Source organism: Sebastes fasciatus, chromosome 20 (genome assembly GCF_043250625.1).
Source record: "Sebastes fasciatus isolate fSebFas1 chromosome 20, fSebFas1.pri, whole genome shotgun sequence".
NCBI classification, from domain to species: Eukaryota; Metazoa; Chordata; class Actinopteri; order Perciformes; family Sebastidae; genus Sebastes; species Sebastes fasciatus.
Genome location: NC_133814.1, coordinates 15,817,903 through 15,831,636, shown reverse-complemented (window position 1 = coordinate 15,831,636; position 13,734 = coordinate 15,817,903). Strand labels below are relative to the sequence as shown.

At 40.8% G+C, this 13,734-nt stretch overlaps 1 protein-coding gene across 2 annotated transcripts; it reads left to right on the top strand.

Moving 5' to 3' along the window:
• Positions 1-1,031: 1,031 nt before the first annotated feature.
• On the top strand, positions 1,032-12,861 carry tdrd1 (tudor domain containing 1). 2 transcript variants are annotated; one of them, XM_074620197.1, is made up of 26 exons: positions 1,032-1,131; positions 1,452-1,706; positions 1,790-1,827; positions 1,909-1,969; positions 2,258-2,372; positions 2,519-2,585; positions 2,720-2,800; positions 2,895-3,074; positions 3,184-3,327; positions 3,459-3,624; positions 3,736-3,819; positions 4,301-4,477; positions 4,550-4,657; positions 5,010-5,180; positions 5,732-5,995; positions 6,900-7,031; positions 7,255-7,362; positions 8,328-8,492; positions 8,735-9,082; positions 9,175-9,291; positions 9,394-9,522; positions 11,515-11,682; positions 11,778-12,194; positions 12,351-12,413; positions 12,541-12,584; positions 12,775-12,861. In XM_074620197.1, the coding sequence occupies exons 2-26, from the start codon at positions 1,460-1,462 to the stop codon at positions 12,844-12,846; spliced, it is 3,666 nt and encodes a 1,221-aa protein (XP_074476298.1). In that variant the 5' UTR covers positions 1,032-1,131; positions 1,452-1,459; the 3' UTR covers positions 12,847-12,861. The 2 variants fall into 2 exon arrangements, with proteins under 2 accessions (XP_074476298.1, XP_074476299.1); XM_074620198.1 differs by lacking the exon at positions 1,909-1,969 and having other exon boundaries at positions 1,790-1,846.
• Positions 12,862-13,734: the final 873 nt, after the last annotated feature.

Below are 13,734 nucleotides of genomic sequence, written 5' to 3'. Positions count from 1 at the left end.
AGACTTTTTAATTTGAATGTTTGTTCTGTGCTCTTTATTATAGCTATTATTATAAATATTTTAGTTTGAATAAATTGGCCATTATTCATGTAGCTAATATTATCATTTGTGTTTTGTTGAAATAAATAAATAAATAAATAAAAGGGAAAATGCACATTATTACTGTGTGTGACTGCCACACAATGTCATATTTAACTAAAATGCAATTAATGAAGTCAGTGTGCAGGTTACAGACCCGAGGGCTTACAATCATTTCAAGACACTAAGGTCCCCACAGCTCTTGCAGGCAAATATGTCCTTATTTCCTTCTCTGCTGTCACTCCAGTGCATTGCTTTTGGTGTTCTATGGTCTTAAAAGGTCCCATATTGTAAAAAGTGACATTTTCATGACTTTTATATTATAAAGTAGGTTTAAGTTCTATATAGATACTGCGAAAGTATCGAAACGCTTGATCCACAGAGAAATACACATAGCCCATATTCAGAAACTGAGCTTTTGAAACAAGCCGTCAGGATTTCTGTCCATTTGTGATGTCACAAATATACAATATTTAGGCCATTTCACAGTTTTAAACGCAAACATTCTAAATGTGTCCCAGTTTATTTCCTGGTTGCAGTGTATGTGAATGACATCAGCTGACAGGAAGTAAACATGGACCCAAGCTGTTGCCTAGCAACGTAATTCTGTTGCAATTCCATTGAAATGTACTAAAACGGAGCGTTTCAGACAGCGGGTGAATACAAGTATATTCAAGCAGACAGTATGAGGAATATAAAGTTTTTTTTTAAACATTAAAGCATGTAAACACATTCTAGTAGGAACCCCAAATACAAGTATGAACCTGAAAAAGGGCAGGATATAGCCCCTTTAAGACGTGTGAAGGACAAAAAAGATTGTCAGACACTCCTATATTTATGAAAAATAATTATAAAAGCAAATACATTTAAAAAATAAAATATATGGGCACAAATATCACAGGTCAATATCGCAGCACAATATAAATATAGTTAGTTAAAATAGTCTTTATTTTGGAGTAATTCATTTCATCCTGACCTCTTGACCTCTCTGGAATTGAGCCACTGCGCATGCGCAACAACACTTCCACCTCTTCTCCGGACACGTGCACTCAGGTAAAATATGAACTGCAATATAAAACCACAGATAACGCTATATATATGTATTTATTTGTTTGGGTTTATTGATTCAGTTGCGTCTCGTAGTATCTACCATTATTTAACGTGTTAATTTTGTTGTCATAATTTGTTTTTAATTGGTGCAGTTTGCATTGCTAACGTTACCAGCTAATTAGCAAAGTAACGTTTGCTGCTTCACCGCTAATTAGTTACCTAAAATGCACTGCTTTTTAAAGTTAAAACGACGTTTTTGTGCACTCTTAATGCCCACTTTTTATTTCAATACACTCTTCTAACTTTACATAATATTTTGTCAGCTGTCGCCATGTACCGCTCATTCTCTCCCAACCTGGTCCGACCTAACCTGCCCTTAAGGAAGCCCTCATCGAGCCCTGTGGCTCTCTCCAGCCCGAGGCCTCCGACCATGCCTCCAACTCCTCCAACACCTCTCTCCAGCCCAAGGCCTCCCACCATACCTCCAACACCTCTTCTCTCCATGACTCCTCCAACACCTCTTCTCTCCATGCCCGACGCATCACCTGTGCGCCCCGCGTCAGGCGCCACAGGAGACGGTAAATGAATGCCATCAATTATCCGACTTGCGTCCAATACCTGACACACCTGCCATGTTCAATCCTTTTTTTCTTTTTTGCAGGCCCTCCTAATTCACCAGTCAGCATGGATCAATCTGCAGTATGTAACAAACTTGCAGGTTAAATCAATGTGTTTTGCAGAATATTCCCATTTTCCCCACTTTTTTTTTTGTCTTTACAGGTGTTAGGATCTGTACCACCAGCACTGACTGTATGCTTCTGCAACTACTGTGGTCAGCAAGGTAATACCTATGTAAAGTTTCTGGTGAAAGGCATAATTGATAACACATCAGAGGCTTGTCAGTGATGGAGGTAAATTAATTACAATATTTATGACTCTTTTAGATCATTTCTTCTCAACATTTAAAAAAGTGACAGTGTAAAATATATATATATATATATATATCCTGACACTGTGGTGCATGGTATGCAACACATTTCCTCATGGTTGTTTTTTGTGAACGTCAGCGTTCTTGTCAGCGCATCTTTGTATTTAAATTCAGTTTATTAAACTAGTATTCTCTTGACAGGAAATTTTCGGTGCAAGCGCTGCAAGAAGACGCCTTACTGTTCTGTGGCGTGTCAGACAGAAGACTGGAAAGCACACAGACACATGTGCAAGTCTATTGATCCAGATCCTGCAAAGTAAGCTGGGTCAACCCTGAGTACCATTGATTTTTTTTAATGCCAACAAAAAACAATCAGTTTATGATTCACCAGTCAAGGGTTAAATCATTATATAACGTCCAATAGATAATGCTCACTTACTCACTTGTTTCTTTTAATCCCAGAGAGAAACCTAAGGAAACCACAGTTTCGCCAGTGACAGGAGACAGAGTCGGCCTGCTTCAGTCGAAGGTAAGTGCAGTGATTTGGAGATCTTCTAATGCAAGTAAAAAAGTTACGCTTTACATTTTAATGATTAGAAATAACCCTATGTAAAGGATTTGTAGTGTATGTTTTGTTATCTGTTTAACCTCTGTTTATCGAAGCCCGGTGATGCATCCAGCCTCCAGAGGGTCTATTTGGAGGACTTGCATATGACTAAAATCATTAAGGGGGAAGACATCCAGGTACAACACACCCAGTTTGCCTCAACTGTAAAGACCGATCTATCCAATGTTCTTAAATAACAAAAACACAATCTCTTTTTGTTGTGATTTCTAGGCATCTGTTATAGAGTTCTACAGCCCTGCCAGGTTTTTCCTTCTTGCCCAAAGTCCTGAGCTGCTGGAAGCTCTGCAAAACATCAGCACAGAGCTTCAGAAAACGTACAGCTGCTCATCAGTGACGACATATGTACCACATGTTGGAGAGGTTTGCGCGGTTAAGTTCTCCTGTGATATGGTGAGCAGAGGCCTTCTCAAGGAATTTGATAAGAGACATAAGTTTTAATATGCAATAATGATTTAATATTTGCTCAGTTCTTGACTGTGCCTCTATTTGTTGTGTGTAGAACTGGTACCGAGGCCTGGTCCAGACTTTGGCTGCTGACCAGAAGACTGCTAAGATCCTTTACATTGACTTTGGCAATGAAGAGGATGTTCCTGTGGACAGGATCAAGCCCCTGGCTGCTAATATCCGGCCATTTTGTCCATGCGTGAGTGCATATTCACACGACTTAAATTATTTTTTTTAAGCATGTTAATTAATACATTACATTCACGCTGACAGTTTGCAGTGTCTTACACCTAGCATGATGACATTAACACTTGCATCTATCACTTTCAGGCAATGGAGTGCCGTATCGTCGGAGTGGTGTCAGTGACTGGTAACTGGTCGGGCGAGTGCTGTATGTCAGTGAAACAGATGTTGGCCGGCAAGACTGTGACTGTGAGGCTGTTGGAAACACTACAAAATGGTCGCATCCATGCTGTGGATATCCTGCTTTCCAATGGTAGGTTACATAGGAATTCCGAAAAACATGATGTGTTTATGATGGTTGAAGAGTGATTTGTGATAGGTAAAGGATTTGCATAAAGACAACTCTCTCTCCCTGTCTTTTTAGGAAAGCAGTTGAGCACATTCCTCGTTGAGCACGGTTACGCAGCAGAGGAAACCGTCAACGTAGCACCAACTCCGCAAGAAATAAGTAAGCCATATGTACTTAATGAAATCAGACTGCAGACCAGAGGCCTGTACTATGAAGCGAGTTCAACATACCCAGTGTATCTTCTTGTTATCTGGTTTAACTAACCCTAACAAACGCTCTCAAGCTAAGCGGTCCTACGACAGTGGTCATCAACCCACGGTTCTCAATCTGGCTATGAGTGCGTTCACATAAAAGGGATGGGGTTTGCAGCATATGACCAATCACAAACATGGACAAGTCTACTGTAAGCAGAGCAGCACATTTTACAAACGCAGAGAGAACTATAATATTAGACAAACACAAAGAAGTTAAACACACAATCCAGACTAATAGTAACACAGTTGCAGCTGCCAAATGCAGGAAGAAAAAGAAAAAATTGCCAATGTGTGAATGGATTTGATTTGTTTTTGTTACCAATTTAGAGCAATGCAAGATACATATCTATATATAAAATTGGAAATATAAGTTTGATTTTCCTCAGACGCCATGGTGAGTGCATCCTTGGAAAACTTCAAGCGTCTCTCTGATGGGAAAGATGACAACATCTGGGCTCAGCCACCAGTGCCACTGACACAGTCAGTGGGTGACTCCTTCTCCATTGTGATCACCCACCTCCAGTCACCCACTGAAATTATCGTACAGAAGGTGGAGAACGCTGGTAAGTAGCATTTGATCTGGTACACACAACCTCAGGCTTTGGACTTTGACTTTGAGAGCTTTTGGTTTACAGGAGTGATTCAGGAGCTGCAGCTGAAGCTGAGGGAACACTGCTGTCAGGTCCCAGCGCCCCAGAACTTCAGGCCAGCCCCCGGCACAGTTTGCTGTGCCCAGTTCTCGGGTACAACACACATTTACATACACACCAATATTCCACTATTATTCCGAATGGAGCATTTTCCGATTAAGACACAGAATTTCAAACTGTTGACATTTCAGCCAAGTTTCAGTTGAACAAACAGTTATATTTGCCAAAGATTAGTGCAGTCGTTTATAAATGTGTTTTAATTATTTGAAAATACCTCAGACCTGGAAGATGCTTCAACTGACCAATTCACAGATTAAATATGAGTGTTTGTGTGTCTACATTTCTTCAGTTCTCAGAAGTCATACAGTATAATATCAAATTAGTAGTTTCTCTTAGTAGACCTGCTTTGTGAACTTACGCTCTGACATCTGTGTGTTTCTTCCAGAGGACAAGCAGTGGTACAGGGCTAAAGTTCTGGCTTATTCATCAGAGGAACGCGTCTGTGTCGGCTACCTTGATTTTGGCAACTCTGAGGAGGTGGATTTAGGCCACCTGCAGCCTATCAGCACTTCACTACTGGCCCTGCCCATGCAGGCCATGCCTTGTGGTCTAGCAGGTAGTATATGTGCCTGGTAATGTCACCAGGATTTCTCTTTCTGTTTAAGTACCTGAAAAATGTCATTGTAATATCAGATAGCTGAAAATGACTTGTACTTACACATTCCTTTTATTAGAGCAAATATATCCCTAATGCCCCTGAAACTTATTTTATATTATTATTATATATTATTATTATTACTTATTTCATTAAGCATTATATCTAGGGCTTTCAAAGTTAATGTGATAATAATAATAATAATAATAAAAGTATTTAATACTCTTCTTGCATAAAGCAGCATATTTGCCCATTCCCATGTTGATAAGAGTATTACATTCTTGACAAATCTCCCTTTAAGGTACATTTTGAACAGATAAAAAATGTGTGATTAATTTCTGATTAATCGTGATTAAATATTTTAATCGATTGACAGCCCTAATTATATAATTTTATTGGTTTTGCCAACCACAAAGAGTTGTGTTTGGTGAATTTTACTCTAATATGAAAACACACATTTATGTCTTTCTGAAAAAAGTCTCTCAAGCATCTGTCGTTGGGCTCCTTTCCAGTGGTGCAGCCTGTTGGGGAGAGCTGGTCAGAGGACTGCCTGCTGGCTCTGCGGCGGAGGGTATCGAACCGAATACTGCGCATTGAGATCCAGGGAGCACATGAGGGCAAGGCTTTGGTGGCCATGATTGATGAAGCCAGTGATCCTCAGGCCAATGTAGCCGAGCTGTTGACCTCTGCTGGTTTCGCTGCACCTGCTCCTATTCCCACCAGTAGTGACCAGCAGCTTGACCAGACAGCCACCCCTGCTGCTGCTGAACCACAAGGTGGGAAGTGTCTGAAATTAATCTATTACGTTGATATGAAAATGATATCAAGCTCTGAAACATGGGGAAACAATCTTCAAATTGAAGCAATGATTGTTCCTTTTTTTAGTGTTTAAGGGGAGACACTTCAGGTGAATACTGTAAATAATGTAATTAATAAATATTGCCATGAAACTTCCACACATTAAGACATTATTTTTTGTATTACAAGTTTTCTGAAATTGAATGTTTAAATATGCAAAGGATAAATATGTGCTAATTTGCATACATTTCCAGAACAGAAATCTGAACATTGGATGAAGCCAGGTTTAAAATTCTTTTTTTTTCTTTTTGACATATTGGCGTCAAAGGTTTTTACAGAGGGAGTTTTGGATATCTCTTTTTTATCTCTCCATAAATCAGAAAATACTGTCAACAGCCATAAAAAAATCTATTTTTGCCATCTTACTAGGAATAAATTGTTCTATAAATCAGGCTATGAATGATGTATGAACAAAACCCCTCTGTAAAAACCTTCAGCATATAGATAGGAATGAAACTGGAAAGTTTGATGCACATAAGTGCTGCTGAAGTGGAGATTTATGGCTCGGGAGTATAAAAAAAAAAAAAAACGAATTTTGAGAAAACGGCCTTTAAAGATTTGTATTGACAAGTGCTGAAAAACGTTTTTGCCTGGGGTGTCTCCCATTCAATGAAGAATATTGTTCTACTTTTTTCATGATATTGAATATTAGGGTATTGTTAGTTTAACTGAAATGTCACTGGAGTCTATCAAATGTACCATAGTTTTAATTAGAGAATTTTAAGACTAACTTTATATTTTGGGCTATAAAATACATACTGCAAGAGGGCAGACGGTAAACCCTATATGTTGTGCATTTTTATGTTTGATCGTGCTCTTCAGTGCCTCCCCCAGCCTGTGAGCCTCTGGTGTGGTCTTGTACTGAGCTTCCCCGTGACGGCCAGACAGTGGCACTGCTAGCCAGTGTCGTGGAGAACCCTGGGGAGTTTTACTGCCGCATCAACAATCCTGCAGGTATTGTTTCTTCAGCCTAGAGAGCTGTAGAGTATTTCAAATATTGAATTCTTCTTTGCACTCCTAGAATGATGCAAGTAACTTGAAATGCTATGGGAAACACTGCAGTGTGTATATTATACCACGGTTATGATCATTTCAGATGTCCACATAAGACTTCATGATTTTTGTAGTTTGATTCTTTGTTTGAATGTGACCTTTTCTCATTTCATGTGTTTGGCAGACCATCAGCGGTTGATAGAGCTGGGAGCTGAGTTGAAACAGCACTGTGAGGCAAAGGCGTCACCTTTTGAGCCCGAAGTGGGGGAGCCCTGTTGTGCCATGTTTACTGGTGAGATTATTTACAGAACCACTGGATGTGATAAACAGACTACATTTACATGCACGAAATAATCTGTTTTTTTGCCCTTATTCCAAAAAAAACAATACTCCTACTAAGCTATTTACATGCCTAATGAAAATGAATATTCCACTAATATACCTGTTTACATGCAGCTGTGTATACTCTTTATTAACTTAAACAGTGGCTGACTTGTTCGACGGTGCAAACACAGCCTCCCGCTTTCATTCTTTCAACCACCTTCTTGAAAAGGTCGGTGTTGCGATATTTGCGCATATCAAAAACCTGTTGATATCCAAGTCTTTCATAATGTTTAAAATTAGGTGCGTTTCCCCTTCTGACCAGCAATGTGGGCTTTTCTTTTGGGCATGCATCTCTGCAAACTTTCGGCTAGTTGGTTTGTGTACAACGCACGGAGCTGGACGTAAACAGCCAAGAGGCCGTGTGTTGCAAACTGCAGTAAAAACCCCAAACGAGACACATATTCAAAATGCGCTGTATACATGTCCAAAGAATGCTCCTAAAACCATAGTAATATCGTCACATCCCACGTAATTGGAAAATGCTCCATCTGGAATAAGGCCTAATTCAGAATATCCAAAACGGAATATGCTGTTTACATGACCCGTGTCAAATTTGGCATAACAGCGGAATATTTGTGTGCATGTAAATGTAGTGTAGTTACTGTCGGCTCTTCAGACAGACTGTTAAAACATGAAAGGCTTGATACATTAGCAAATGAGTCAGAATAAGTTATTCATTGGTGTGATTATTAATTCTATCTGGAGTGAATTCATTTTTATGAAATATTGCAATTGTGAATCTCATCTGTAAGTTGAACACATCATCTGTTGACACATGGAACTGTGTTTTGATCAGATGACGTTCAGAATTATCTTTTTTCTTCTTTGTTTTTTGGGGATTTAGTTATACATAATGTGCTTTTTGCTCCCCAGGTGACGGAGAGTGGTACCGGGCTATGGTAAACGAGCTGTCTGATAACGTGTCTGTAAACTTTGTGGACTATGGTTATAGCATGAAAGTGGAAAAGAGCCACCTTCGACCAATTACACCCCGACTCCTGACTCTACCCTTCCTGGCAATTCGCTGCTGGCTCTCAGGTAGTGTGTGTGTGGAGAGTGAAAGTGTTAGTAAATATGACATTTAAGTATCTTCTCAAATGAAATGCATTCTTATTTAGCAGCCAAGAGAGTATCTGATCATTTATTTCTTTATTGGGGATTTGCTGTCACCTCCAAATATGACTTGGTTGTTTGAATTGTTCTTGGATAGTTGGATAAAAGGGGCATGAAACAAGTTTTTAACATTAAGTTTCTTAAAAAGTGTGTGTGTTTGGACTCAGGTGTGGAGCCCCTGGGATCAGAGTGGAGCAGTGAAGCCCTGCTGTGGTTCCAGACTCGGGTGGATGGCGAGCAGCTCTCTGCACGTGTCCTCTCCGTCACTGAACAAGGCTACGGTGTGGAGCTGGAGAGCAGAGGGCAGAATGTGGCGATTGCCCTCATTTCTGAGCAACTAGCCAAAGTTCCTGGAGCGAATCCCACAGAGACGCATGCAACCACAGGCTCAGGACACAAACACCAAGATGAAAAAATACAGGAAAATGAGCAGAGCCAAACACAAGCCTCCAACCAGACAGGAGTCAGTTCCACAGAGATCCCAGCTGAGGGGCAGACTGCAACGCCATCAGAAGGTCAGCTAGTGTGCATATGTCCTAAAGATGCGATGCAATGGTTGATGACTTGAAGAGCCCGGTTGAAATTGTGTGTTGTAACTTTGTTTCAGCCCCATCTTTCCCAGTGGACTGGAAGACAGTGGAGCTGCCTCTCAACGACACCTTTCAGCCTTGCATCGCAGCCGTTACCGGTCCTTCCCTCTTCTACCTGCTCGGTCCCAGCCGGGGTCAGAACACTAATTTTTGTCCCCGTCTGTCATTAAAAAGATGCACAATTGGTGAACATGTGATGCTCCTTCCTGTTGTAATTGCTGTGTGTTGTTGTGCAGTGGACCAGCAGAAGCTTCAGGAGGTGATGATGGAGCTGGCTGTCTACTGCAGCAACATCCAGGTCTCTTTATCCTCCACTGTCCTGAGCAGACCAGCTCCTGGGGCTGCCTGCTGTGCCCAGTTCTCTGGTGAGGAACACTTATTACTCCATGAATACATTCTGTACATCATAAAAGGATAAGTCCAGAGATAAACTTGCCAGATTGACATAAGGTGTCTGCCCAAACTGTAACACACTCTCGTCCCGAGGCAACAAAGTGCATCGTTAGTCCTGGCCACCATCTCCTCCGCTGCTCATTTCCCCCCCCAAACTTTGATCACGCTTCTTGATGAGTTATCTGGCATATCTAGACATAACTGTCATCTGTGAAATCATCACAGCTGTAGGCATAAATTGAGTGAGTGTGCAGGGCTAGTTCAGTGTTTGGAAGCATTGTCATGACCCCTTAAAACCACTAGGTGTCAGAAAGGTAAATTATAAAAGTGAATGACTGTGAGACAGCTTCTGAATTCATGGTGTTTCACATGCTAACATGATATTAAGCAACATTTCTAACTCATCAGAAAAAAATAGTAAATGCAACTTAAAATCTTGTCATGCATAATAGCCAACAATAATAAAGTTATTGTGAGGAACTTTTAAGTGGTTATGAAAAGTGGTCTCAATTTAACACTACATAAGTAAACAAGACCATCAGCAAAAAGATCAGCTATTTCTATATGGCTATTCTTGATGCTTGCCATCGGTGCCACCGGGTCTGATTCTGGCACAATCAGACATAATAGCAGGTTCACCAGAAACTCCTTCAGCTCAGACTCCAGCAGGGCCTCTGGCAGCGGTCAAACCCAGATCCAGCTTCGCTGCCGCCTGCGACCTGCAGTCAGAGCCCCGGCAGGAGGTGCAGAGCTCCATGCCCGGCCGCAGCGGTCCAGGAGCAGAGCCTCACCTCGCTGCTCCGCCAGTCCCCGCTGGGAGCCAAAACCGACACTACACTGCTGGAGGCCCAGGCCGTATTGCTGGGCCCATTGTAGGGAAAGGAGACACGGGAGAACCAGAACTGTGGGGGGAGACTGTCACACCCTGCTGAGCTAAAATGAGAGGTTTTCTAAAGGGACTCTGGTTGTTGGAAACACTACCACTTTTGTCCACAGAGACCGCCAAAATGTAAGTTCCTCGTAATAGCTTTAATGTCGAAACATCATATTTCTAGACTAGACTTTTGGTAAATGCTTATTTTTTGCTTTTATGCCAAAACAATGTCATCTTGTTTGAGAAAATGTATGTGACAAAAGATTACAGTTGAGTTTTGTAAGGTGGATTAGTTTTCAACACCATGGTTTATGAGGAAATGGCATCCAGAGTTTAATAGATAGTCTCAGCAGGGGGAAAACCCCATCACTCAGGCAACATCATTCCCACACATCGTTCAATGATGACAGGCAAGACATCTTATGAGGACAGAACAGCTGATCCGTCATTGAGCTATTACACACACGCACACAATCTGCCACCATGAATTCCCATTCCTCTCATTCTCCCATCCAGTTTTTATTGTTTGCTCTCTGGCTGTTCTTGAGACCCCACCTGCAGTCGTTGCCCCTGCACACCTAAGATGGTAATTTGGTGTCTGCTAGTGGATATAATTACACAGCGTGTGTGCAGCAGAGCGTAGGAGCGGTTCTTCTTTAAACACAGTATGCAAGTAAGTGACTACAGCCTGGCATACATTCCTCTGCTCGGCTAACAACAGGGTCCGTTTTAATGGAGTATTCAGTGCTGGCTGTAGGTTTGTAGCTGGTAAAGACGCATCCGTTTTTAAGGGCAGCTGTGTAGGTAGGGTCATCTTTAATCTCTTAAAGGCTTTTTTGGAATGATTAACAAAATACGGAAGATTGACAACTTAAGAAAATGTTTACACGTTGTTGGCCTTTTCAAATTCTTACTTATTCTGATATTGCACATTGTGTAGATGCATTAAGACACAAGCATCAAGGCAATGAAATAAACACTCTCTGGAGGTTGTGACATAAAGGTGTCAAAATATCTTAATTAGCATCTGTTGGTGCTCACAAAACTGCCAATAAATGGAATTAAACACTGTTTGAACTTTTATTTTCAGCTGACAATAACTGGTACCGTGCGGTGGTCCTGGAGGTCGGTGAAAATGAGATGAGCGTCATCTACGCAGATTACGGCAACACCGAGAAGGTGCCGTTCTCCCGTATTTTGCCCATCCCCATGCACCTGCTGCAGCTCCCCTTTCAGATCACTCGCTGCACCCTCACTGGTGAGGCAAAAGGGACATCATTAATTATTTCAAACTTGACCAAAAGTATTATTTGTAATTGCTCTTTGACTCCCTCTTATTGCCTCTTTTTCTAGGTAGGGAACACTTCCCTGCAAAGTTGCCAGAGGAAGTGCAGCAGATGTTTCAAAACGTGCTGGTGAATGGCGTCCTCGCCACCGTCCAGTCCTTCAACGGCTCTGTTAACGTGCTCTCACTCACGCTGCCCACTGAGAAGGGCGGGGGGCACCTCACCACCATGATCCTGGATGCACTACAGGCCCAGGCCAAGAGTAATCCATGCCCATCCACCACCCAGAAGGCTGACCAAACTGACAGCAGCATATCTACGGCCAGCACTATAGTTGTACCTGACTGCGCCCTGCCAACATCCAAACCTGACACCCAAACTGGGCTGGAAAATACAGCAGCTACCACCAGCTTGCCCATAACCCCAGAGCCGACACCCCAGACTCCCCAGCAGAAGAAAAACACTTCTGCTGTGACAGTCAATGGTTGGTCAAATCAAAATATCCTAGCAAACTTAGTATATTTTTGTATTGTCACAATTTATGGTATGCATTTGATTGCTTTGCTGGAAAGAAGATGGATTATGAGGTATAGTGATTGCTGAAATCAAGCAGCTGTTGTAATGATGTCTTACTTTTCAGAAGATCCAGTTCAGAAGATTATTGAGCAAATGGAGCCTCCATGCAAGATTGCAAAAACTAATGGTATGTATGCTTTAAAACCATGATCTGTGATTGCCTAACTTAAAACTTTTAACTTTTGTTTTACAATGAGTTTGTGGCTGATTTTAATATGGTGTAGCATTCACTTGTCTTTGTATTTGAATCACAGATTCTCCGACCTCTGGCTGCTGCTGTCTGAACCTGACGACAAAGGTCAGAGCTGCTTTCACTGGTTTTGGAAAGCGTCTTTTGAGCTTGTGTTATTTAATTTTATAGATCATTGGTTGTAGTTTGTAAAGCCTGGAGTTAATGGTCATCTTTTGTCATACATGAGCAGAATCTGGCAAAAACTTGACATTTAAAGTGCAAATGGATAACATGATTTTTTTGTTACCTTTCACAGATTGACCACCTGGAACAGTTGGTGCAGCTGCAGCTTTCTCTCATCACACAGTTAGTGGGACAGAAAAAATAAGATTTACCAATTACATAACTTAATAGTCTCATTCACTAACTTGTTAAAATCAAGCTTGTTGTGTATTTTCCGAACATGTTTCTTTAAAACAAGTGAACTCTGCATGTCCTCCAGAAGCAACCCCCCATTTTAATTTAGTCACCTTATTCTAATTAAGCTTTTAATTTAGCTTTAATTTAGTGTCCTCATCACTGATCATCCTCTCTGTTCAGGGCTTTTATGTTTTTAACCTGTGGTTAAATTACAGTACTTTTTTTTCGTTTTAATATTTTGGAGGTTTTCATAAAAATGCACTTATTAGGTTTGTTAAAGTTGGCAGAAAACTCTGCAACAAAAGATGTTCAACCTCAATTATCCACGTGTGTGTTGTTGTCTCCTGTAAGTGTGCTGTAGTGTAGCATGCTGCGCTGCCATCTGTTCCTTTGTTCAGAACTAATCACCTGTTCAGATGGGATGTCCAGCCTGACTGATTTATGTTTGACATGTGTTTCAGTCTTTACATAAAGGTTCTATGACTGTGAAGACATTTTTATTTTGTCATGTTTTTGAGAGCAGAATTTCTAACTAATGAAACATTACTTCGTATATAATACATTCCTCCAGTAAAGATAAGAAAGAGTCTGCTAAAAAGTGGGCAACAAGTATACTTGCAGGATAACAACTATTAAACTAGTAGTTTACTGAGAATGTACTATAAAGTGTACTTTCATAAACTAAAATGTAGACTACAAGTATACTTAAAGTATATCAACTATTAAACTAGTAGTGTACTGAGATTATACCCTTAAAGTGTACTTTCATAAACTATAAAGTGGGCTACAAGTATATATAAGTGTACTTGCAGGATAACAACTATTAAACTAGTAGTTTACTGAGATTACACTTTAA